At 45.2% G+C, this 26,273-nt stretch overlaps 1 protein-coding gene across 8 annotated transcripts in view; it reads right to left on the bottom strand.

The window, feature by feature from the left end:
• The window catches only part of Bmal2 (basic helix-loop-helix ARNT like 2), a 38,110-nt gene that overhangs the window by 954 nt on the left and 10,883 nt on the right, over positions 1-26,273 (bottom strand). For 2 of the 8 annotated variants that reach the window (XM_059257003.1, XM_059257004.1), the window contains 10 exons: positions 23,323-23,415; positions 20,858-20,972; positions 19,587-19,730; positions 14,412-14,652; positions 13,812-13,918; positions 12,851-13,001; positions 10,030-10,088; positions 8,107-8,215; positions 5,150-5,225; positions 3,110-3,215 (listed from right to left, as the gene is read on the bottom strand). In XM_059257003.1, coding sequence (XP_059112986.1) covers positions 3,110-3,215; positions 5,150-5,225; positions 8,107-8,215; positions 10,030-10,088; positions 12,851-13,001; positions 13,812-13,918; positions 14,412-14,652; positions 19,587-19,730; positions 20,858-20,972; positions 23,323-23,415 — 1,201 coding nt within the window. Of the gene's footprint in view, positions 1-3,109; positions 3,216-5,137; positions 5,226-8,106; positions 8,216-10,029; positions 10,089-12,850; positions 13,002-13,811; positions 13,919-14,411; positions 14,653-19,586; positions 19,731-20,857; positions 20,973-23,322; positions 23,416-26,273 lie in introns of all 8 variants that reach the window. The other 6 variants (XM_059257002.1, XM_059257005.1, XM_059256999.1 and 3 more) reach the window with 6 other exon arrangements.

The following is a 26,273-nucleotide window of genomic DNA, read 5'->3' as shown; positions in this document are numbered from 1 at the left end:
TCAAGGTGAACCTTAGTTACATACATATTTGAGCCCAACCTGTGATACAAGAGGTCCTGGAGACACTTAGCTTCATTTGTCAACTTGCTACAATCCATGACCTGGGAAGAGTCTCGATGAGGGAGTGTCTGGACCTGTGGGAAGGCCTGTGAGGAATGTTTTTAAGGAGCCACCCTGACTGCGGGTGAGACCCTTCCATGGACAGAGCCCTAAATTGTGTCAGCATAAAAAAGCAAGCTGAGCAAGTAAGCATGCAACTATTTCTCTCTGCTCTTGACAGTGGATTGGACTAAGCTTCACGTTCTTGCCTGGATGTCCCCTCAGTGATGGACTGTGACCTGGAACTGTGAGCCAAAATAAACCCTTTTGCCCTAAGCCAATTCTTGTCAGGGTATCATATCACTGTGACAGGAAGGAAATTAAAACATCTATCTTAAAAAAAAAAAAAAAAAGATAAAGCCAGGCAGAGGCCACATGGTGCAATTCAGGAAGGTGAAATACACGTCTTAAATTGCAAAACTGGATGTATTTTTATATTATTTTATTTTACATATATAAGTGTTTTGCCCACACGTATGTCCATGCATCATGTACATGTAGTACCAGAGGAGCGGCCATGTGGTTGCTGGGAATTGAACTTGGGTCCTCTGCAAGAGCAGCCAGTGCTCTTGACCACTGAGCCGCCTCTCCAGTGCCCTGACATATTTCTAAATGAGCATTGTGCATTTCATAGTAGGAAATGGCACTGATGGACGAAGGGCACAGACTCCCAGGCTGCTGGGAGCCCAATAGTTATTTGATTCATCTATACCATGAGCAAGGTTCTACTTGTTTAATGCTAAAATGTGAAGCTGGAGAAAGCATCAGATTCCAAAATGCTGAAATTTTCATGTGAGAAACCAGGGATTGAAAAAGGATGAGGATGCAGCTGGAGGTGAGATTTAAATTTGAGATACAACAGGTTCTGGACAACAAAGATTAAAATACAGTAAGAAGTAATACAAGTTTTCTGAGTGTTTTCAAAGTCAGCAGAACCTGAGATGAGTGTGAAGCGTGCCTTCAGGAGGTGTGAACCTGAGCTACTGCATTTGGGACAGCAGTGACATCAGAAGGTGTGAACCTGAGCTACTGCATTTGGGACAGCAGTGACATCAGAAGGTGTGAACCTGAGCTACTGCATTTGGGACAGCAGTGACATCAGAAGGTGTGAACCTGAGCTACTGCATTTGGGACAGCAGTGACATCAGAAGGTGTGAACCTGAGCTACTGCATTTGGGACAGCAGTGTCCTCAGGAGGTATGAACCTGAGCTACTGCATTTGGGACAGCAGTGCCCTCAGGAGGTGCGAACCTGAGCTACTGCATTTGGGACAGCAGTGCCCTCAGGAGGTGTGAACCTGAGCTACTGCATTTGGGACAGCAGTGTCCTCAGGAGGTATGAACCTGAGCTACTGCATTTGGGACAGCAGTGTCCTCAGGAGGTATGAACCTGAGCTACTGCATTTGGGACAGCAGTGCCCTCAGGAGGTGCGAACCTGAGCTACTGCATTTGGGACAGCAGTGCCCTCAGGAGGTGCGAACCTGAGCTACTGCATTTGGGACAGCAGTGCCCTCAGGAGGTGTGAACCTGAGCTACTGCATTTGGGACAGCAGTGCCTTCAGGAGGTGTGAACCTGAGCTACTGCATTTGGGACAGCAGTGCCTTCAGGAGGTGTGAACCTGAGCTACTGCATTTGGGACAGCAGTGCCCTCAGGAGGTATGAACCTGAGCTACTGCATTTGGGACAGCAGTGCCCTCAGGAGGTGTGAACCTGAGCTACTGCGTTTGGGACAGCAGTGCCCTCAGGAGGTGTGAACCCGAGCTACTACATTTGGGACAGCAGTGCCCTCAGGAGGTGTGAACCCGAGCTACTACATTTGGGACAGCAGTGCCCTCAGGAGGTATGAACCCGAGCTACTGCATTTGGGACAGCAGTGCCCTCAGGAGGTGTGAACCCGAGCTACTGCATTTGGGACAGCAGTGTCCTCAGGAGGTGTGAACCTGAGCTACTGCATTTGGGACAGCAGTGCCTTCAGGAGGTATGAACCTGAGCTACTGAATTTGGGACAGCAGTGTCCTCAGGAGGTGTGAACCTGAGCTACTGCATTTGGGACAGCAGTGCCCTCAGGAGGTGTGAACCTGAGCTACTGAATTTGGGACAGCAGTAACATCAGGAGGTATGAACCTGAGCTACTGCATTTGGGACAGCAGTGTCCTCAGGAGGTGTGAACCGGAGCTACTACATTTGGGACAGCAGTGTCCTCAGGAGGTGTGAACCGGAGCTACTACATTTGGGACAGCAGTAACATCAGGAGGTGTGAACCTGAGCTACTGCATTTTTTAGCACAAGTCTTTAAATTTCTTGATAATTCTTGAAAATGGTCTTTTTTTTCCTAGATGGAAATACTTTTAAGTTTTTATTTGAATTATATGTATTCAGCAAAGGCCAAAATTGGCTCAACTGATGACTGAATCCTTCATGATAGGCTCAGTGAACGACATACATCTTAATATCAAGAATAGCCGATTGGAGCTGTAGTGATGGCTCAGTGGTTAAGAGCACCAGCTGCTCTCCCAGAGGACCCAGGTTTGATTCCCAGCACCCACATGGCAGCTCACAACCATCTGTAACTCCAGTCTAGGGGAGACGACACACTTTCTGAGGGGACTGAATGCCTGTGGGGCACAGACATGCACGCAAGGCAAAACACATACACATAAAATAAAAATAAATAAATCTTAAAAAATAATACCTGCTGATTATTGTATCAGGATTCTGAGTGGGGGAATCTTGGGGCTATCTCAAGGGGTTGGTGGCTTTCTTTCTCTGAAGCCCTGGCTGGCCTACTATTCACTATGTAACCCAAGATGGCCTTGAATTCTTAGTAATTCTCTGCCTCAACCTCCTGTTTTTTGGGATTATAGGTAAGTGCCACCATGCCTGGTGGAAAAAAAAATACCTTTTTAAAAACCATTTCCTTCTTCAAACATCTCCTGTGCATAAGAATACAGTGATGAAAAGGGGAATTTCAGAAAGTTCACGTGGTGGCCAGTGACAAGGATAACTTACTGAGGAGGGGCCCGTGACTGTGAGCAGCTCCAATGCTCCCGTGTTGCCTGGCAGCCTCCAGGCTCCCCGTTTCAGGACTCGGTGAAAAGCACTCCTTTGTGGACACCTAGAATGGCAGGACAGGAGCGGTAAGCAAGCCTTGAGCACAGGGGAACCACTGGGTAATTTCAGTGTGGGCCAGCACCAGAACCTCCATCAGCAGTTCATGAGAACCCACCCCATGCTGCACATCCTGCACCACGTGCATCTTCCACATCTGAAGCTTAAAGAGCGAAGAGCTGTTCTCTATCACCACCAGATTCCAAACCAAGGCATCTACTGCAAAGCTGAGATCCTTTTATGTGATGTGTGTGTGTGTGTGTGTGTGTGTGTGTGTGTGTGCATGTCTGTGTGTGCAGGTATGCACAGCTATGCACATGCAGAGGCTGGAAGATTTCATTACAATGGCTTATATGACCATTTCTATGAGATTGCTTCATTTGCTAAATGTGTGAATAAATGACTAAATAAATAAATAGGAAGACCAGTTATATTTTCATTCGAGTATCATGTGATGTTTGTACTTTTGGACCCCTGCTCCCCCTGGTTACACATCGTCCTCCTCCTGCTATATTATCAGAGCACAGAGCTGACCCCCACCTCATGGTGTTTGGTCTACACCACACTAGGATTATAAAGCATTTCAGACTCCCAGATAGCATGAGGTTTAGTGTCCCCAGTTACAGGAATCAAACCCAGGTATGGTGATATTTTATTTGTATTAAAATGTTATTTGTATGTTAATAAATAAAGTTGCCCGGAGGTCAGAGCTATTAGCAAGCCATAGGAAAGCAGGGCAGTGGTGGCATACGCTTGTAATCCCAGCACTTGGTAGGCAGAGCTGGGTAAGTCTCTATGTGTTCAGGGATACAGCCAGTATTGGATACACATGCCTTTAATCTCAATACCAATCATAGAAAACCTGGAGGCCTATACAGACAGGCCGTGACGAGGTGGTCATGTGGTTGGGTTTACAACCAATGAGAAGGCAGAACAGAAAATCTATATAAGGACTTTAACACAGAAAGTAGCTCTGGTTTGGAGAGTTAGGACCATCGCAGGAGGAAGGGTAAGGTTTTAGCTCTTAGCTCTGACCTCTTGGCTTTCTTCTTTGCATTGGTTCTGTGTTTCTTATTTAATAAGAAGGTTGGTTACATCTACACCCAGGTCTTTCCATGTGCTAGGCAAGAGCTCCACCACTAAGCTGTATTTCCATTCCTTTATTTTATTTAATTTTTAAAACTTTTTATTTTGAGACAGGGTCTCACTAAGTTGCCTAAGCTAGTGTTGGGGTCACTCTCAAGTTGCTGGCTGACAGGTGTGCACCGCCAGCCCATGCTGTGATTGTTACAGGTGCAACATGCATTCCCGTTGGCTGGAGTATGTCGGTGTGACCATGGAGCCTCCAGGACTTATTTCATGGGTTATCTTACTTAAAGCTCTTTCAATCTACTTGAGTGTTCTTAAGTCACCAAGTTAGAATCTGTGACAATCATAACAGCTAACACCCACTGAGCCCGTAGTCGGTGTGACAACCACCATTTGAAGAGTTTTTGGTTTTATCTGGTATGGTGGTATATGCCTGAAATCCCAGTACTTGGGAGGTGGAGGCAGGAAAATCAGGAGTTCAAGGTCAACCTCAGCTATACCGTGAGTCAGTCCAGGCTATATGGGACCCTGTCTCAAAGCATGTTTTTGGTTTATATTCCATCACTTAATTCTCATATTCATCCAGGGGATGTTATTATCATACCTGCCTCACAAGTCAGGGACCTGAGGCAGAGTTCAGATTTTGAACCCAACATTACAAAGACCGGGCATCGAAGTCACAATCTGGAGCCCTTCCGTGTTCTTCTCTCCACGGCTCCTGTAACCACTGACCTGCACTGCCCCTCCAGGCCACCAAGTCAGCAGAAAGGTTCGTTTATTTTTATAGAACAGCCTCTTTCTCAAAGGAAGTCATGAACAATGGACATTTACTTCACTCACAGGCACGCTAGCATTCCTGCAGTTTATACCATGGCTGTCTCTCAAGATTTCTGAAGGATTTGAATCCTCTGGGGATGAAGAGTTTAACCTAAGAAGGGAGACAAGAGATGTTTATCCCTCTGGCAGGATTTTAGAAGGAATTTTTCTCCTCTGAATGCATCACAAGTGACTGACAAACTACAGCAAGGAACTCCAGACCAGACACCTAAGTCTTTACAACCAGGCTGACTTGTTAGGTGCCAGGCTTGTTTTTGACTCTGGAGTGCTGAAGACAGGCAAGCAAATAGGAAATAGGAGGTGGCTGTGACTGTGGCCGTGGCGGTGGCCGTGGCTGTGGGGGAGCAGGCAGGGGAGTGGAAAGGTTAAATGAAGAAGCCTCGGGAGTACGTGGTGATGGTTGCACCACAATGCACTGAGTGCTGCTGAGCTGTGCATTTTAAGATTTTGTTTCTATGTATATATATGTGTGTGTGTGTGTGCACATGTGTGTGTGTGTGTGCACATGTGTGTGCAAGTGCCTGCAGAGGCCAGAAGAGGGCATCAGATTTCCTGGAGCTGGAGTTACAGATGACTGTGACCTGCCTGGGGTGGGTGGTGAGAACTAAATTCTGGTCCTCCAGATAACCACCAAGTATTCTTAACCACCCAGCCACGTTTCCAGCCCCTGCATATTTTAGATAGCCAATGCTGTTATGCACATTTTATTATGCTTAAAAAGTGAAATGCAGGCAAGTGAGATGGCTAAGGGGATAAGGGCTCCTGTCATCAAGCCTGATGACCTGAGTTTGATCCCTGGCACCCACAGGAGAACTGACTTCCACAAGTAATCATCTGACCCTGACACATGCTGTGGCATGCACTCACCCACACACATGCACATGCACAAAACAAGTAAACAAGATGTAATTCTTTTAAAAGTAAAACACATAAGCAGATCCACTATTACCTAGACCCCTGGTTGCAAACCTTCAATGGAAGGAAAAAAAGAACTCGTAATTGAGGCTAAGATGCCAAACAGGCAAGGTGTGGACTCACACATGCTATCTTTTCTTCCTATTTCTCCATTTCTGTCCCTTTTCCGGTATACCATATACATTAATATGTATGAGTGATTCCCTGTATGTACATCTGTGCACCATGTGCATGCCTGGTGCTTTTGAAGCCCAGAAGAGAGCATCAGATACCCCAGAACTGGAGGTATAAATGGCTGTAAGCTGCCATGTGAGTGCTGGGAACTGAACTTGGGCCCTGTCAACTGCTGAGCCATCACCCCTGCCCCTACCATACACTGAGAGCACCCTACTGTATGGACGCATCAGAGGGAACGACCTAGCTGTGTGAGGCCCTGCTTCAGCAGCGCAGCCGTCAACAGTCTCAGTCTTCCACAGTTGGCCAAGACAGCTTAGAATGAGCCTCATATTAAATAGACTTTTCTTTTTGAGACGAGGTCTCACTCTGTAGCACTGGCTAGCCTAGAACTCACTATGTAGACCAGGCTGTCTTTAAACTCACAGAGCTCCTCTTGCCTCTATTTCTCAAGTGCTAGGATTAAAGGCTTGCACCACTATGCCCCACCTAAATACATTTTGTTTTAAAGATAAGGTCTCTGAATGCAGCACAGGCTGGCCTGGAACCTGGAAGGATCATCTGGCCTGAGAGCACAACCAGGCCTAATTTACCCTTATATTTCTGACGCATCTTGTCTAATATCCATCCAAAGTTATTTCACTAATTTATATTTTCTTTTTCTTTTCTTTTGTTCGGTTTTTGGAGACAGGGTTTCTCTGTGTAGTTTTGGTGCCTGTCCTGGATCTCGCTCTGTAGACCAGGCTGACCTTGAACTCATAGAGATTCGCCTGGCTCTGCCTCCCAAGCACTGGGATTAAAGGCGTGCACCACTACCACCCAGCTTAATTTATATTTTATAAAAAATTGGGGATCTGTTTCTTTTTCACACTCTCCACAATATAGAAGATCATCAAACTTTCAAATATTTGATAAGCTAAGTGAAAAAGTACATAACCCATTGCTTAATTATATGTGCATATATTTAAATATGAGTGGAAACGAACAATTTTAAAGTTTCTTGGCTATTTCCCTTACATTTTTCTCTTCATTTCCACTATTTAGTCTCAATACAATATGGCTATTCTAGAAATTGTTTTATTTTATTTATTTTAATTTTATGGTTATAAGTGTTGGCCTGCATGCATTTATGTGTACCACATGTGTGCAGTGCCCTCAGCAGCCAGAAGAGGGAGCTGGATCTCCTAGAATTGGAGTTACAGACCATTGTGAGCCATTATGTGGGTGCTGGGAACTGAACATGAGTTTTCCTACAAGAGCAATAAGTACCCTTAACTGCTGAGTCATCTCTCAAGCCACTTACAAAATTATTAAATAATTCTTCTTGATGCTATACATGAAGTTTAACATATAACTATATAAAATTTATATATTTTAATATATTTATGGTATAAAATTCTTTATAAGTTAAAGATAATCTGTTTTATTATATAAAATACACTCATTTTCCAGTTTATGGTTTTTAACTTTATTGTAATGGTATAGTTTATACTTTAATTTTGAACTTTCATGCAATTAAATTTATCAATTCTTTCTTCCTGAATTCTGTATTTGGTGTAATGTTTAAAAATAATTTGGCAAATTAAGATTATAAAAGTCCTTATCTGGGTGGCTCCCAACTGCTTGTAACTCCGGTTGCAGAGGATCTGATGCCTCTGTCCCTGTAGGTATGGCACTCATATGCACATACCCACCCTCCCCCTGCCCCACCCTGAATGCTTACATACACACACACACACACACACACACACATACACACACACACACATACACACACACACACACACACACACACACACACACAGGAGAACAACTGATCTATGTACTGGTTTGTAACTAAGACAGGCGTTTATCTGAGAATATTTGCAGTGATAAAACTTTACCTCTGTAAGTTCAGAACCTCATTTGCAATCTCTGTTCCAATACTCCCAGCACCAAGTAAGGTCCCCGTGGTCATGCCAGGCACACTGACGCAGGGCTGTCTGAATGAGTCTAGGCAACAGCACAGGAGAAAACTCAGTCGGGGTGTTAAAGAGCACACAGCCCAGCTGGGGCTTTCTTTCTATTTAAATAACTTCCTAGTTTCTCCTGAAAAGAAATGGATGAGCGATATCTTAAAACACCAAAAAATATCTAACCTTTCATCACATAATTCCCAACGCTAGAGACACTGTGAATAGCACCAAAGGCACAGCCACCACCCATGACCCCCAGCATGGTCTTTTCCCTTTGACCTTTATAGCAGAGCCAGGCCAGGCCACTTTATAGCTTATAGTTCCTTTTGTGTTGTTGTTTTATTTTATTTTATGTGTATGAGTGTTTGCTTGCATGAATGTAGGTACATCAAATGCCTCCAGTGCCTATGGGGCAGGAGTTAGGCAGTTGTGAGCCACCGTGTAGGAGCTGAGAACCAAACTCAGGTCCTCTACAGCCGCAGCCATGCTCTTAGCCATCGAGCCATTGCCCTAGCCCAGATGCTTGGTTTGTTTGTTTTTACTTTTCGTTTTGAAAAATGATTTCTCTGTGTAGCCCTGGCTGTCCTGGAACTCATTCTGTGGACCAGACTGTTCTTGAACTCAGATCCACCTACCTCTGGTTCCTGGTGGGGTTTTTTTTTTGTTTGTTTGTTTGTTTGTTTTTTTGATTTTTTAAAAATAGGGTCTCAAGTAGCTCCTGATCTTCCTGACCCTGCCTCCCAAGGGCTGCCATTACATGCATGTGTCAGCACCATATTCAGATACTTGAATATCTGTGGTTGAGAGAGAGAGAGAGAGAGAGAGAGAGAGAGAGAGAGAGAGAGAGAGAGAGATGCATAACACACCCTTCATGTTGTCTCTCGTTTGCCTGGTGGTTGTAATGAACACAGTGGACAAGGAGGAATACTGGCTTCAGGGGACCACGTGAAAACCCCGGAGCGACTACTTACGTGTGGTGCCATGTTACACTACAGCGGAGATATGAGCCGGTGTGGGACACCTCAAGGGAATGATGGAGGTTCCTGAGAGTTCTTATGGGACCTATGTGCCCTCTGAACACAGTCTCTTATTATTGTGTGTAAAAATGATATATGTTGCTGCACACATGCTACAGCATACACTTGGAGGTCAGAGGACCACGTATGGAAGTCTGTTCTTGTCTACCTTGTTGGTCCTGGAAATTGAACTCAGGTTGTCACATTTGGAGGCAAGAACCTTTATCTGCCATCTCACAGACCCTTGTTTTTTTTGTGTGTGTATGTGTGTATGCATGTACGTGTATGACATGTGTATATGTGTTTATAATGTGTATATATATATGTGTGTGTATGTACATGTGTATATATGTATGTGTGTATGTGTATGTATGTTTATATGTATGTATGATGTGTATATGTGTGTACAAATGTATAATGTGTATATGATGTGTGTGTATATATGTATAATGTGTATGATGTGTGTACATGCGTATAATGTATGTGCATTTGACGTGTATGATGGTGTATATGTGCGTATGTATGTGTATATGATACGTACATGTATGATGCATGCATGTGGTGGTGGAGTTCAGAGGACAGCACCGTGGTATCTGTCCTCTTCTCCACCTTTATGTGTGTTTTCAGGGTTGAACTCAGGTCACTGTCTGTGCGTGACAAGTGCCTGGACTCGTGAGTCACCTCTCCTGCCTTGGCCTCCTTCTTCTGTAACCAAACACGTGATGTCTGTCCAGTCGAAATGTCGTCTAACCTCCCCGGAAGTCTTCTCTCTTAGACGGAAGACCATGTATGTATCTTCACAGGATTCATACCGGGTGATGAAACTCCAGCTTACCTTCCGAGGACTGGCTGCTGCAGTGAAGTATGGATGGGGCCCCGGTCTCGCTGCGCCCCCTGGAAGTCAGAGACAGCACATATGACATCCCTGAGGTGAGGGGAACCTGTGCATCTGCCCTGGCTCCATGCATGTGATCACACCTGTGACTGCATCTGCACCAGCTCCATGTGTGTGATCACACCAGTGACTGCATCTGCCCTGGCTCCAGGTGTGTGATCACACCTGTGACTGCATCTGCCCAGGCTCCATGTGTGATCACACCTGTGACTGCATCTGCCCAGGCTCCATGTGTGTGATCATACCTGTGACTGCATCTGCCCTGGCTCCATGTGTGTGATCACACCTGTGACTGCATCTGCCCAGGCTCCATGTGTGTGATCATACCTGTGACTGCATCTGCCCAGGCTCCATGTGTGTGATCACACCTGTGACTGCATCTGCCCTGGCTCCAGGTGTGTGATCACACCTGTGACTGCATCTGCCCTGGCTCCATGCATGTGATCACACCTGTGACTGCATCTGCCCTGGCTCCACACATATGACCTGACCGTTCCCACTCATTTGTATCTTATTGTTCACATCATCAGATAAGACTAGGACCTGTGCCAGATGCTGCCCTGGCGGGTCTCGTTCTCACAGTGACGTGCTCGGTTCCCGTCCAGTGCTAAGGTCCACAGCTGTGTCGGGATGCTGACAGGGAACACAGGCACACGCGCCTCCTGGTGCTGCTTAAACTAACGTTACAGACCAGCAAACGGAACTGGTGTGATGTGAAGCATTTATATAATTATTCCTCATCAATAAAAACTTGGGAGTCAAATGTCGAGGTGAGAACCTGACTGATCAGAGAAACAGCGGAGAAGCGACCTCTTCTCTCTCCTCTCCTCATCCAAAAGGGCCAAGCCTTTCTCCCAGCCCCTCCCTGCTACTTCCTGTATCTGTCTGTCCTTGGTCCTCCAAAACCTCTATGGCTGATTCTGGTCAGCTAGTAGCTAGCTCCACCCTCCGATTCAAAGTAAACTTTATTGGCAGTCTTGGGAGAGTCAGAGTGTGACAAAATATCCCAGCACAGTGACGGAACCTTACACCCACTTATATACTAACAAAGCAACAAAGCTCAGGCCAGGCTGAGCTGACTAGAGGTAGGCGCTTCCCTCAAAGACACAGGCCAGATTTCTGCTCACTCTGTGGTTGTACAGGCCACAGTTCTATATGGCACACAGGTATAGAAGATACATCCCTCTTTTTTGTTTTGTTTTTGTTTCAAGACAGGGTCTATGAGGTCCTGGCTTTCCTGTTCAAGCTATGTAGACCAGGTTGACCTCAAACTCAGAGATCTGCCTGCCACTGCTTCCTTAGTACTGGAATTAAACGTGTATGCCCAGCTTCCCCCACTCCCCCGCACTCCCCACCAATGTTGGGGAGACTGAACCGAGGGTTGTGTACATGTTAGTCAAGTACTCTACCATTGAGCTGTACCCCAACCTAAAATTAGTAGTGCTGCTGCTTCTTCTCCTCTTCTTTGTTGTCGTTTTGAGACAAGGTCTCAACTAGTCTAGACTGGCCTCAAACTCCCTACATAGCCGAGAATGACTTGGAGTTTCTCATCCTCCTGACTCCACCTCCAGAGCCAGGATCATAGGTGTGCAAACCACACCTACCTTCATCACCAGACATTATACCAAGCACAAAGGGTTACATCACATTACACTACAAAGGGCAAATTCGCCACACCAACTCCAGTGTCATCCGTGTGACATGAACAATTATGTCAATAATAGCGGACGGGAGATACGTGTCCCACGGGACTAAGCTCCCTGGAGGTCCCTGGCAGAGTGCCCGTGTTATGCCTCCTTCTCGAAGGAGACGTGCTTCACGGATCATGAGCTCCTTGGGCTCTGGGTTGTTAGGGAGGATCTGCAGCATCCAAATTGACTAAGTGGGTCATGAGAACCAGAAAAGTAAAAATGAATGATAAACTATCGAGCGGCTGAGATAAAGATGAAGGACACAGCCACAACCGCAAAGAAGCCTTCACAAGTCTAGGGACTGTACTAAGTTTAAAACACACAGACTGCTCTTTGGGTCATAAAGTTCTTGTGGGTGAAGGGATATGTCTAGCGCCGACTAATAATTGTGTGCTTGCTGTTTTTTTTAAAGATGATGTAATTGAATTATTGCCAAGCTCTTGTTGTTCCTTGTATGACTTGATAGTTTTCTTTTCTGTATATAAGCTACTGATTTACAGAAGTAAAATTGCAGCAGATTCAAACCACTTCTGAGTGTGTTGTCTGTCTGTCATTCGCCAAATCCTTGCCTTCCTGACTACCCAAGCTCTGGTCCCCCTACGGTCATGGTACCCCCGATGGGCCAGTCCGTGGCACAAATTTTCAGCTTAACTTGAGCAGCTAACATCAATAAAGAGTAAAGGAAATTCTCAGACACCACTGGCCACCACAGACTTGGGTTTTGTTTTGTGGAGTCACCAACTGTGGACTAAAAACATTTGAGGGGAAAAACTTGTATCTTTCCCAAACACACAGAGGCTTTTTTCTTATCATTATTCCTAAATGGTCTGGTACAACTACCGTTTACATGACTTTCCATTGTCCCATGGGTTGTAACTAATGATGCTCTGGGGACGGACATGGGAGAAGCCCGCAAGGATTCTGGCACCTGTGCTGGATCCTGGCATCCATCCCCAGACTGAGCATCCATATGGCCAGAGGACCATGCAGTTTTAATGACTTCTTAGGAAAAGCAGAGATACTCATCTGAAATTAGTCCAAAGGTTTTAAGAAGACAGAGCACTACTCACAAGACCAGTGTGTTGACAGACACGATGTACTCCAGCTCTTTGGTCCAAGGGTTAGTGAAACTGAACCACTGGCTTCTCAGGGTTACAAAGGAGCCATCCTTCACTCTGAATTTGTACGAGTCTGTAAGTATTTTCTCTTTACTCTGCAGAACTTTACAAGAAAAGACGAGATCAACAGAGTGGCCTTTAAAATCAAAAGCCTTCAAGCTGGGTGTGGTGGCCCCTGCCTGGAATCCCAGCACTCAGGAGGCTGAGGAGAGGGTAGCTGCTGGTTTCAGGCCAGCCAGGGGCCCATATTGAATCCCAGACCAGAAGCAAACACCAAACCCAAAACCAGCACCTTGAGAATCAATTTGAGTTTGGGATTTAATAAGGAACAAGAAATTGAGAGTTGATGCTACAATAATTTAATTATTTATTTAGTCAGGGTTTTGCTATGTTGCCCAGGCTATCCTGGAACTCCTGCTCCTTCTATTTCTATCTCCCAAGTACTGAGATTTTGAAAAATGACCTGTAGCTGGAGTTTTCTCTCCGGGTCCCATCAAGCCTCGGCAGTCTGACAGCCCACTTACAAAATAAACACACAGACGCTTATATTATTTAAACTGTTTGGCCTAATGGCTCAGGCTTCTAGCTATCTAGTTCTTACATCTTAAATTAATCCATTTCTATAAATCTATACCTTGTCACGTGGCTCGTGGCTTACCAGCATCTTCACATGCTTCTTGTCATGGCAGCGGCTGGCAGTGTCTCCCTCTGCCTTCTTGTTCTCTCAATTCTCCTCTCTGTTAGTCCCGCCTATACTTCCTGCCTGGCCACTGGCCAATCAGTGTTTTATTTATTGACAAATCAGAGCAATGCATTTGACATACAGGCCATCCCACAGCAATGACCCATCACACCTGGCTGAAGTTGTCATTTTAAGTTACCCTCAGAGCACCTCACTCAATGAATTACCCACCTGCTTTGTGCTTGTCCATCAAATTACTGTGGTCATCTTGATGAAAATATTCATAACACGAAGTTCCCAAAAGTTCCTGAGGCAGGTACCCTAAAATTGCTGTTGCCCTGGTTTTGAAACAGAAAATGAACACGTCACTTGCTGAAGGTGACGGTTCCAAATCCAGTGCAGGTGGGACTTCAGGGCAACAGCTGGTCACGTGGGCCACTGGTCACGTGGGCCACTGGTCATGTGGGCCACTGGGCACGTGGACCACTGGTCACGTGGGCCACTGGGCTCCTATGGGCTCCCCAGCCACAGGCCAGAGCTGCAAACAGGCCACCCAGGTGAGGCCCATGAAGTCCAGCTGATGCCCTTGCAAAGGCCACCAGCACTGGCCACGAAGCATGTCTGGACTCAGCACCACTGCTAAGCAACACTTTTCCAAGTTTGTCCGGCTTGACCAAAATCACCAACACAACCATATCCTTAGGTCACTTAAATCATACTTCCTATTCCCAAGCCCTAATTAGAAGAAAAATCCAGTAGAGCTACCGAGCCACACCTTGAACAACCTCAACTGCCTCAGTGGCTTCTAACAACCACCGCATGTCAGCTTACCTTTGATCAACGTAGACAAATTTTCCGTTCATTGCAAAGCGGGTTACGAACTCAGTTGGCCTCAATCTGATCTTGCTGCTCTTCTGAGGGACAGCATACGGATGTAACCGTCCCATGGCTACAAGGCAGGTAAGAGGGCCACTATCTTTCTCATCATCCCTCTCTTTCTGCATGCCAACAACATTTGGAGGCCAGCTACTCAAGTATCCAGTGCAATGGACAGTGTAGAATTTTCTGTGGTCTAATGAAAAACCATAGAAATACACTTAGAACATGAACGCCAATGTTACCATCACCATTTCCTCTTTCCCTCTTCCTCTTTTTTTTTTTTGAGACAAATTCATCCTGTAGCCCAGGCTAGCCCCTAGCTCCCTATGTCTATCAGGCTATCCCTTAACTCCTGAATACTATTGCCCCAGCCTCCTAAGTAGTTACAGACCTGCACGACCATGTCTGTCTATTATGAAGAAAATTTCTTATTGTTGGTTGTGGTGATGACTAATAGACATATATTGTCATAGTAGGACCACTGAAATACTTGATGAGCATTTGGAAACACAATAAAAGTTTAAAAAAAAAGACTCAAAACTTTGACTTTTCAGAAAATTGTGAGCCATTAATTCCCATGAAACAGCTTGTCAAACCAGCCCATCAAAATGAAAAATGAGACAGAAATCATATGCTCAAATATGGGAAAAGTTTAGGAAAACAATGAATTATCACACGGGCTCAGAGATGGGTGGTACACACACATCGCACATGCCTAGAAAAAGTGACTTAAATGTTAAAAAGCAGAGAAAACATAATACGAATTCTGTAAAACATTCTGTTGTGTTGCAGAAGGCCAGACAGCCATTGTTTTCAATTGCAGTATTCAGGAAGACTGACAGGACAATAGATTTCATCATTCCTATTACCGTGTGTGTGACATGTGTGTGGGCACATGTGCAGTAGCCTGCCTGTGGAGCTCAGAGGACAGCTTTGAGAAGCTGATTCTCTCTCCACCTTTATGTGGGATGAAACTCAGGTCACTGGGCTTGTGCCACAAATGCCTTCACCCATCACAACATCTTGTTCGTCCCCAACAATAAACCTTAAAAAAAAAGTTTGTTTTTCTTTTAACAGAAAATGCTGTGGGTTGTCTGAAGGGGTACAGTTACAGCAGGGTAGAGATGAAGAGGGCGAGCCACATGCCAGACGATCTTACGGCTGTGAATGTATAAGCCGTCTAACATCCTTAATAGTTTTGTGAGGTGCTCCAATCGTCTCCATTTGTCTTTGGAAACAGGCAAGGGCTACAGTCACAGCATGTTCAGGGTGGAGCTGAGGACCAAGTGTCGACAGGCTGGCTCCAGAGCTCATCCTCTGAGCCTCTGTGCTGTTCACATTCTTTTCATCTCTTCAGTACACGTGGAATTGTCTCTCAAACAGACTGTGTGTTGGGCCACAAAATGAGTCTTAACAAATTCGTGCAGAATTAAATCATATCCCGTATCTTTGCTGATCACAATGGGATGAGCCAATAAGAACTAAAAACTGTATCAGCATCGAGGCAGGATAGTGCGCTTTCATTCCAAGGGGGATTTAAGACGTTCTTGAAACAGACAGAAATGGCAATACCTGTGGTAAGGGAGCAGAAGAGGACTGACAGGAGAAGGAAGGTACCTAGGATGGGGAGGAGCATGAGGAGGAGAGGAGCAAATGGGAACAACCAACGTATAATGCATACACAGAAAAAAATGCCACAATGACACCCGGTACCTCTACGTTAAGAATTCTTTAAAAATTAAAAAAATTACAATGGGCCAAACTCTTTGGCATAGAGCAAAAAGTACTAAGAATAAAGTTTATAGCAATGAGTGCTTACATAAAAATAAAAGGTCAAGAAGACAGAATTCAAATACAAAACCTAATGATTCATCTTAGAAAAGCAAGAACAAAACAAACCCCAAATCAGAATAGCTCCAGCTTTGTTCCTTTGGCTCAACTCAATGCAGTCTACAGATCTGAGGCAGTCCCCCCATCAGAATACAAATGACACCTTCAACAGAGCTGAAAAAAATAACTAAAATTCTCATGGAAGCACAAAGGGGCCGAAGAGCAAAGCTGGAGAGTCTAACTTCAAAATATAGCTAGCACTGAGCCCAAACAGCATGGTAATGGCACAAGAATGCACACACGGGCCCACAGAACAGAACGAGGAGCCAGAAGAAAACCCACATGTCTGCAGCCAGCTGATTCTCAACGCTGGTGTGGAAACAACAGCATCATCAACAGTGCTGGGGAAACCGGACATCGACATGCAGCACTGAAACTCAAGCCCTGTCTCTCACCCGGCACAGAAGTCAACGGACACATGTGTGAAGACCTCAGTGTAGGACTTCCACAGCTACTAACAGGAGACAGAGCAGGTGCCTCAGATGGGAACAGGCAATCTTTTCCCAGATGGGATCTCTGGGCTCAAAGTCTAGTCCACAGCACAGGGAACAGTCAACAAAAGAAAACAACACAGAAGCTAAGAGACTGTTGTTGGTGACTCGTCTGACAAAGGGTTCATACCTGGCATATGTGAAGAGAGTACAAATTTAACAAAATACAAATCAGTCCAAGAGTCTCCACATGTGCTGGATAGTCTTGTGTCAGCTTGACACAAGCTAAAGTCATCTGAGAGGCAGGAACCTCAATTAAGACAATGCTTCCATAAGATTGGGCTGTAGGCAGGTCTGTAAGGCATTTTTTAAAAAACTGGTGATTGATTGGGGAGAGCCCAGCTCCTTGTGGATGGTGTCCTCCCTGGGCTGGTGATCCTGGGTTCTATAAGAAAGCAGGTTGAGCAAGCCATGGGGAGCAAGCCAGTAAGCAGCACCCCTCCAGCACCCCCCACACCCCCACGCATGGCCTCTGCGTCAGCTCCTGCCTCCAGCATCCTGCCCTGCTTGACTTCCTTCAATGATGGACTGCAATGAGGAAGTGTAAGCCAAATGTGCCCTTTCCTCCCCAAGTTACTTTTTGGTCGTGGTGTTTCGTCATGGCAATAGTAACCCTAACTAAGACACCATCCAAAAGAAGAAATACAAATGGCCAAGAAATATATAACACAGTGATCAGTATCCTTAGCCACCAGGGAAATGCAAACTCAAAGGTCACCCCGGTTAGAACAGCTGTAATCAAAAGGACAAATAACAAAATTCTAGGGAGGCTGTGGAGAAAGAGAGAGCCACACAGTCATTGGGAATCATCGCTAGTAGCTTCTGTGGAAAACAGTATGGAAATTCTTCAGGAAGCTACAGCATCATGAGATCCAGCTACCCCACTTCTGGGTGTATATCTAGAGAAACAAAGTCAGGGTACAAAGAAAGCCCCAAAATGCTCATGTTTAAAGCACATGGTCACACTAGTTAAGATAGGAACCAGCCTAGGAACCCATCGACAAACAGGTCCAGAGGGGACACAGTATATAAACAATGGAGTGATGTGCGCACACAGAGGAAAATGGAATCCCATTATTTGCAGCAAAATGAAAGAAAGCAGAAAACACTATGTTCTGTGAATTCAAAAAGACAAGCAACATGTATTCACTCTCAGCATGAAAACAAGAAATAACTGCTCTCCCTGTAGTTAAAAAAAACAATTACTAGGGACAGCCCCTGCCTTAGGCGCTGTACCCACAGAGCCCTGGTAAGAAGGAGGTGACTGGGTGTTTATTAAGCCTCTCAAGTGTCTCCTCCTTGATTCTAAGATAGACATCAGAATACTTTCATGAGAATTAAAAATGCTCAGCACAGTATCATGAACAGAGTAAATGCTTAATATGTTAACATGTGTGATTTCCTTCATGTGTGGCTATAAAAAAGATTTGGACCAAAATTTATAAATACATAGAATCATGTAGTCCTATATAAAGACCACTTTTTAGCCAGTGAGGTGGTCCACACCTGAAATCTCAGTGCTAGGGAGGCTGAGGCAGGAGGATGAAGGCCGGAAGCTCTAGACCAGCCTGAACTACATAGTTAGACTCTCTCTCAAAAAGCAACAAGCCAGGGCCTGGAGAGAGAGTTCAGTAGTCAACAGTGCTTGCTGCTCTTTCAAAGGACCCAAGTTCAGTTCCCAGCATCCACATCAGGTAGCTCACAGCTGAGTAAAATTCCAGCTGCAGGAAACAAAGTGGACTCTGTGGGCACTGTACACACACACACACACACACACACACACACACACACACACACAAGATTAAAAACTACTTGAGAGCTGGGCACAGTAGCATGCACCTTTAATCTCAGTGCTTCAGAAGGCAGAGGTAGGTGGATCTCTGTGAGTTTGAGGCCTGCCTGGTCAACATAGTGAGTGAGTTCCTGGCCAGGGCTACAAAGTGAGACCTTGTCTCAAAAAAACAAAAAACAAAACACAAACAAACAAAAACCACAAAAAATGTTAAAAAAGAGATCAAACTTCATTGTCATTTGAGTTTGTTGTTTGAATCTTAGATGGTCTTATTAATAAAAAACAAAAACAAAAACCCAGAGCCAGATATCAGGGTGAAAGCTGAAAGATCAGAGAAGCAGAACAGCCAGCCACTAGTTCTTACCTCTACGAAATCCTCAGCCTGTTTCCTCACTCCTTATATACCTTTCTCTGCCCTGCTACATTGCTTCCTGGGATTAAAGGCGTGTGTACTTCCCAAGCAAAGGCATGAGATCTCAAGTGCTGGGATTAAAAGTGTGTGGCACCACTGCCTGACCTCTATGTCTAATCTAGTGACTGACTCTGTCCTCTGATCCTCAGGCAAGTTTATTAGGGTGCACAATATATCACCACATGAGTTTTTATTTTATTTTATTTTTAAGACAGGGTCTTGCTATGTAGCCCTGACTGGCCTTGAACTCATAGAGATCCACTTGCCCCTTTTTCCTGAGTGCTGAAGTTCAAGGCCACCAGATCTGGGCCCAAATCGAACTTAGGCTCTTCCTACTACAAGTTCAATGGCACCACGGAAATCCTGGGCAGGAGAATGTGTGCCTTGTGGTGAGCCAATCTTGGTTTAAAACGATCTCACCCAGATGTTTGCACCCTATCTCTTGCCTTGACTGTGAAATGTACTTTTTCTTGTATAGAAACTAATTAGGACCTTGTGTTTCACACCAGGCTCTGAATCACCGGCTCTCCCAGGAGTCCCACCTTTCTTCTTTGAGCAGGGTGAGCATCGAAGCTGTTCTTTGACAGGGATTTTACAGCTCTTCATTCTAAAGAAGAAAGATCGTCTGGAGCCAGAATGCATGTGTGGTCGCCCAGTGTGGCCGTGACCGTAAACCTGCAGAGGGGCTTCCATAGCAGCAGGAACAAGAACAGAAGAGTCACAGACATGCTTAAAACCCACCTCCTCCCATCCTCTCTTCTTTCCTTCTCTTAAAAAAGAAAATAATCTTTAAACCCGGCATTTGGGGGGCAGAGGCAGGAGGATCTCTGAGAGTTCAAGGCTAGCCTGGTCTACCTAGGGAGCTCCAGACCATCAAAAGCTACATAGTGAAACTCTGTCTCAAACAAACAAGCAAGCAAACAAATAAATAACCAAAAATTTAAAAAAATTAATAGCTGACTAGATAATTTTCTTCCCTTAATTTTTTAAAAAAATTCATTTTTATTTTATGTATGTGTGTTTACCTGAGTGGATATATGTGTACCATGTGCACGCCATGGAGGCCAAGAGAGGGTATCAGACCCTCTGGAGCTGGAGTTGCAGGCAGGTGTGAGTGGCACTGTTCATGCTGGGAACAGAACCTGGGTCCTCTTCAAGAGTTGTAAGTGCTTTTAACCGCTGAGTCACCTCTCTGCCCCTAAATCACTGTTTCTACATCATAAATAATTGTTTGGCACTAAGCATTTTCACAAGTCAAGTATCTTTGGATAATGAATAAATATACTTCCCAAGCCCAGTTGTACAAGATCTTTTATACCAGAAAAATCTGGGCCATATACAAAAGAGAAGAAAACTCCAGCAACTTTTTAACCTCAAATATTGTCTTATGAAAGTTTCATTTAGATTGAAAACTATAAGTGATCATATATTTCCACACATCACGTTCATATGAATACATTTATTGTATATGTCTGTAAAGGAATTCTCTCTCTCTCTCTGTCTCTCTGTCTCTCTGTCTCTCTGTCTCTCTGTCTCTCTGTCTCTCTGTCTCTCTCCTCTCTCTCTCTCTCTCTCTCTCTCTCTCTCTCTCTCTCTCTCTCTCTCTCTCCCCATCCCCTGTAATCGACCTGTTTCCTGTCCCTGCCTCCACGACATGTCTTTCCCAACATGACAGATTCTATTCTTTTGAAAGAGTCAACTTTAAAAAAAAATAGCCCTTTATTCTTAGGTTGCTTTTGGTCATGGTAATTTACCACAGTGACAGAAAATTTATCAGTATGACAGACGTGAGCACCCTGAAGGGAGAACTCACTTTTGGTGTCTAGAGGTTTCTCTCTTGGGAAAACATCACAAGAAAGTTGTTCCTTTACTTTGGCAACATCTTTTGGGTGTAAAAAGTCAAACAAGTTCTGTCCCATCAAGCTGCCCTGTTAAAAAAAGTGGACACACACTTAACATCAGTTATGACATTTTTAGACATTTCTTCACACACACATAAGATAAATACCCTTTCCTTGTTAGAGGTTGATTTTCCCCCCAGTGCTGGGGATCAAACCCAGGGCCTTGTGCGTGCCAGGAGAGTCCTCTACCAGTGAGCTACATCTCCAGCCCCCAAAGGTAGGTTTTCCTTAAGCTTAAATATACATGCATCTGAGGGGCTGGGGAAATGGCTCAGTTGTTAGGAAGCACGTGCTGCTCTTCCAGAAGACTCGAGACTCACAGGGCAGCTCACAGCTATCTGTATTCTAGTCCCAGAGGATCTGACACCCTCCTCTGGCTTCTGTGGTACACATGCATGCATGTGGTGCACAGACAGGCAAGCAGGCAAAACACTCATACGTAAAATAAAATTTTTTAAAAATGCATTTGAAACTGTATCAGGAAAGATACATATAAACCACATACAAATACTGACTTCTGATTTTCCCTTAAATCCTGTTATTGTGTAAACCCTACTTAATATCTCTCAATTCAGGGTTGTTTCTAAGGCATTGGGATTTAAAGTTCATTTTCTGCATATGTATGTGTCTGTGTGTGTGTCTATCCATTCCTCTGTGTGTGTGTGTGTGTGTGTGTGTGTGTGTGTATGTATAGAAAATGAAGCCCAGAACATCTGCCATATCATGACTCAACACGTGAAGAAAATGCAAACTCAACATTCAGCCCACTTCCCACTCGACAACTCCCAACATAAAGGCATGTCTCCTGTAAAATTCATTGTCCTTTCTAAACTCAGTCCAAGGTGTGTTTTTCCTTCCTTCCTTCCTTCCTTCCTTCCTTCCTTCCTTCCTTCCTTCCTTCCTTCCTTCCCTCCCTTGCTCCCTCCCCTCCTCCCTCCCTTCTCTTTCCCTCCCTCCCTCCTCCCTCCCTCCATTTCTTTTCTTTTTAGTGGTATTTTTCTTTGCCTCTAACTATTAACCCAGGTTGACCTCAAACTCAGGCTCCTCCTGCCTCAGCCTCTGAGCACTGACGGGGCTCTTGGGCATGTGCCTCTCACCCATCCTCTCTAAGCTAAATTCCATGGCTATGGATGCTCAGCCAACTGCTTCTTGGACTCTAGACGCTTGACTCACAGCCTGAGATTCCTGTCCTGTTTTCACCCTAAAGACCCCCTACACCCCACTTTGATGAGAAGCCCATCCTCTCACAAGTTCCCCAGTGGATGTTCTGCGGGAGACAAAACCAGTGGACCAGCCGGTTAGAGAGCTCATACTAAAGACCCAGTGATCCGCTTTTGAATCAGTCTATCGTATGCTTGGTTAATACGAGTCCATGTTGAGAACTCACTCAGTAGTGCCAGGTTTCTGATTCTGAAAAGCCAAGAACTAGACCCGACATTCTCCTGAGCAGACAGGGAGAGTCTTCAATGGCTGCAGACACACAGTCAGTCCCAGTGGACATCAACCCATGTCACTAATCTGGAATTTAAGGTTGTCTTGAACTGTTAGTTACCTATGGATCTGTGCATTTGTGTGCACATGTGTGTGTAAGCATTTATGTGTACAAATGTGCATGTATGTATATGTGTGTATACATACACATGTATATGTGTGTATGTATGTTATTTTCCAATTAGCTCCAGTTAGAAGATGGATTATCTGTTCTTACATCATTATGTTCCCAGCTGTCTCCAGCTTGGGGTTCTTTAGTCTCAAGCCTCCCACACAGAGGCTCAGACTTCGCCTTCTGCCATTTGTCTCATTACCTGCTAAGCTAAAATTGAAAGCAGCAGAAGCCAGAAGGAGGCATTTCCCGTCAAAGCCGTGCTCGCCCGGGTTCTACAGCCACACACGTGCTCTGCAGGCCTGCTTTGGGGACAGCTCCCGAGTAGCTACCTAAAGCAAGCGGAGTGTAACTTGGAGGAGATGAGTAGCAGGCTGTTAGATGAACATGACTTGAGTGTGTTGTCAGCAGCCGAATCAAAGCTCGTATTCAATGCCTAGAACTAGTAATGAGCAATAATGTGACTGTTGGAGGGGACCAGGAAGGGTGACCAACACTCTGCAGAGACTCCAATATGACATCTTGTTCAGTCACTTCATCCTGACCGCAGGTACCGCTCTGACACGGACAAAGCTAAGGTTCAGAAAGTGACATCACCTCTCGGTGTCTGAAGAAGACACCAATGATGGTCATCAGAATTCACCCTTCCCACTGTCTTCCAACTCGCTCTAAGCTCTAACTTAGCGCCAAGGGAAGGGAGGAGTCACACACAGCTTCAAATTAGGATTTGTTAAAAAGAATCCGGACCATGTGGAAAACACGGTGGTTTGATACCTGGTCATACTGCAGCGTTTTGGAGATGGACTTAGATACGAAGAGAATTCTCCCTCGTTCACATCCAACCACAAACAGGAAGCCTTCTGCTGTCTAGGATTAAAACAAAACCAAAATCGAGTCATTTCTCTTATACTCCCTCAGCTTTTGAGGAAATCACTATCACTAAAACTCACAGAGCTATTAAGAGAGCTGGCAAGTCTCAGCCTAAATTTTTTATATGATGTATAGAGAATGTCAAATTCAGTTCTAAAATTTTTGACATGAAAAGTTTAGCTATAGAATATTTGATTGGTATCTCATTATCAAACTATGTGTGTGCAGGGTCACGGCACACGGACCATGAGAGGGAAGCGGAGACATTACAGGGTAAAGGGAGAGAAAGAGAAGGTAATGGAATACACGTGACATGAAGACAGAAGTGGGGACCATTTGGGGTGGGAAAGGCTAAATGAACAAAGTATAAACATATATATGTGAAAACGTTACAGTAAAATCCATTACTTCATATGATAACATTTTAAAATAAAATTGCCCTTGCCAAATTCCACTCAGGTACGCAGAGAAACCCTGTAAAGATCTCAAAATATATCATTTGCAGCAGCGCTACTGTGCAAATTGGGAGAGGAGGGGCCGTGTGTGTGTGTGTCTGTGTGTGTGTGTGTGTCTGTGTGTGTGTGTCTCTGTGTGTGTGTCTGTGTGTGTCTGTGTGTGTGTGTGCGTGTGTCTGTGTGTGTGTCTGTGTGTGTGTCTGTGTGCGTGTGTGTGTCTGTGTGTGTGTCTGTGTGTGCGTGTGTGTGTGCACGTGTCTGTGTGTGCGTGTGTCTGTGTGTGTGTCTGAGTGTGTGTGTATGTGTGTGTGTATGTGTGTGTGTGTGTGTGCGCACGCGCACGCGTGTGTCTGTGTGTGTGTCTGAGTGTGTGTGTCTGTGTGTGTGTGTATGTGTGTGTGTGTGTCTCTGTGTGTGTGTCTGTGTGTGTGTCTGTGTGTGTGTGTGCATGTGTGTGTCTGTGTGTGTCTGTGTGTGCGTGTGTGTGTGTGTCTGAGTGTGTGTGTATGTGTGTGTATGTGTGTGTGCACGTGTCTGTGTGTGCGTGTGTCTGTGTGTGTGTCTGAGTGTGTGTGTATGTGTGTGTATGTGTGTGTGTCTGTGTGTGTGTCTGTGTGTGTGTGTGCGTGTGTATGTCTGTGTGTGTGTCTGTGTGTGTGTGTGTCTGTGTGTGTCTGTGTGTGTGTATGTGTCTCTGTGTGTGTGTGTGTGCGTGTGTGTGTCTGTGTGTGTATGTGTGTGTATGTGTGTGTGTGCACGTGTCTGTGTGTGCGTGTCTGTGTGTGCGTGTGTCTGTGTGTGTGTCTGAGTGTGTATGTATGTGTGTGTGCACGTGTGTCTGTGTGTGCGTGTGTCTGTGTGTGTCTGAGTGTGTGTGTGTGCGTGTGTGTGTGTCTGTGTGTGTGTGTGCATGTGTGTGTGCGTGTGTCTGTGTGTGCGTGTGTCTGTGTGTGTCTGAGTGTGTGTGTGTGTCTGTGTGTGTGTGTGCGTGTGTCTGTGTGTGTCTGAGTGTGTGTGTGCGTGTGTGCGTGTGTGTGTCTGTGTGTGTGTCTGTGTGTGCATGTGTGTGCGTGTGTCTGTGTGTGCGTGTGTCTGAGTGTGTCTGTGTGTGTGTCTGTGTGTGCGTGTGTGTGCACGTGTCTGTGTGTGCGTGTGTGTGTGTGTGTATGTGTGTGTGCGTGCGCACGCGTGTGTGGAGTTGTCTACATGTAAGTCTGTGCACCATGTGTGCCTGGTATCCATGAAGGGAGAAGAGGGCATCAGATCCCCTGGAACTGGAGTCACAGATGGTTGTAAGCCACCAAGTTAGTGCTGGGAATTGAACCTGGATCCTCTGGAAGAGCAGCCAGTGCTTTTAACCTCTAAGCCATTTCTCTAGGCTGGACCTTCTTGATAGGAACCCTTGTTATTCTTTTTTAATTATGGTGCCACATGTTAAAAATAAATTTTAAATATTCTAATATATCCTCTAATTCTGTTCTGCTCAGCCAGCAAATCCCTCGGGTAAGCCACCTGCCCAGAAAAGGGGAGAGATGGACAGGGGCACAAGTGTGGTATTCCACAGGGTAGCACGTTCTCTTTGGAAACAGTCTCGTGTGGTTCAGGCTGGATTCAAACTTGCTATGTAGTCTAGGACAACTTTGAATTCCCAGTCTCCTGCTTTCACCGCCCAAGTGCTAGGATTCCAAGCATTCACCACCACACCTGGTTTGCGCAGAGCTGGGGGCGCGAATCAAGGATTTTGTGCATGCTAGGGAGGAACTCTGCCAACTGAGTTACCTTCCCTGTGCTCTGACAGCAACAAATAGAAGAGTTAGGTAGACACGTGCTGGGGGAGAGCTGCCGGAATAGGAAGTAATGAGTGAGAAAAACCCTCCATGACTGGTGCTTCCAAAGCACTCTGTATGATTATACAACTTAAAGACTGTTCTGTATCCACAAAATTCATTGTTCATGGCCAGCAAGACGGCTCAGTGGGAAAAGACAGTGGCTGCCAAGGCTGATGACCTGGATTTGAATCCTGAGACCCACAGGATGGAAAGAGAGAACCAGCTCCCTCCAGCTGTTCTCTGATCTACACACACGTGCACATGCCATGACATGAATTCTCCCTCCCTCCACAAATCAGTATAATAAAATGTTTTAAATTAACTGTCCCATGCTATGGAATAATCCTTCTGTACAGTGTGAAAATGTGTTGCTCTCATTCTTAATAAAAAGCTGATTGAAGGATAGCTAGGCAAGATTTTTGGAGCAGAGAGAATACTGGAAAAAGTCTGAGGAGTCTTGATCCAGGGTTACAAGAAGGAACATGGGAAGTTCAGAGGTGAGGTAAATGAGCCTCAGAGCAGCACATAGATGAATAGAAATGGGTTAATTTAAGTTATAGCAGCTAGTTAA

The sequence above is a fragment of the Peromyscus eremicus genome, chromosome 3, assembly GCF_949786415.1.
Source record: "Peromyscus eremicus chromosome 3, PerEre_H2_v1, whole genome shotgun sequence".
In the NCBI taxonomy this organism is placed as follows: Eukaryota; Metazoa; Chordata; class Mammalia; order Rodentia; family Cricetidae; genus Peromyscus; species Peromyscus eremicus.
This window is presented reverse-complemented; position numbering and strand designations above follow the sequence as displayed.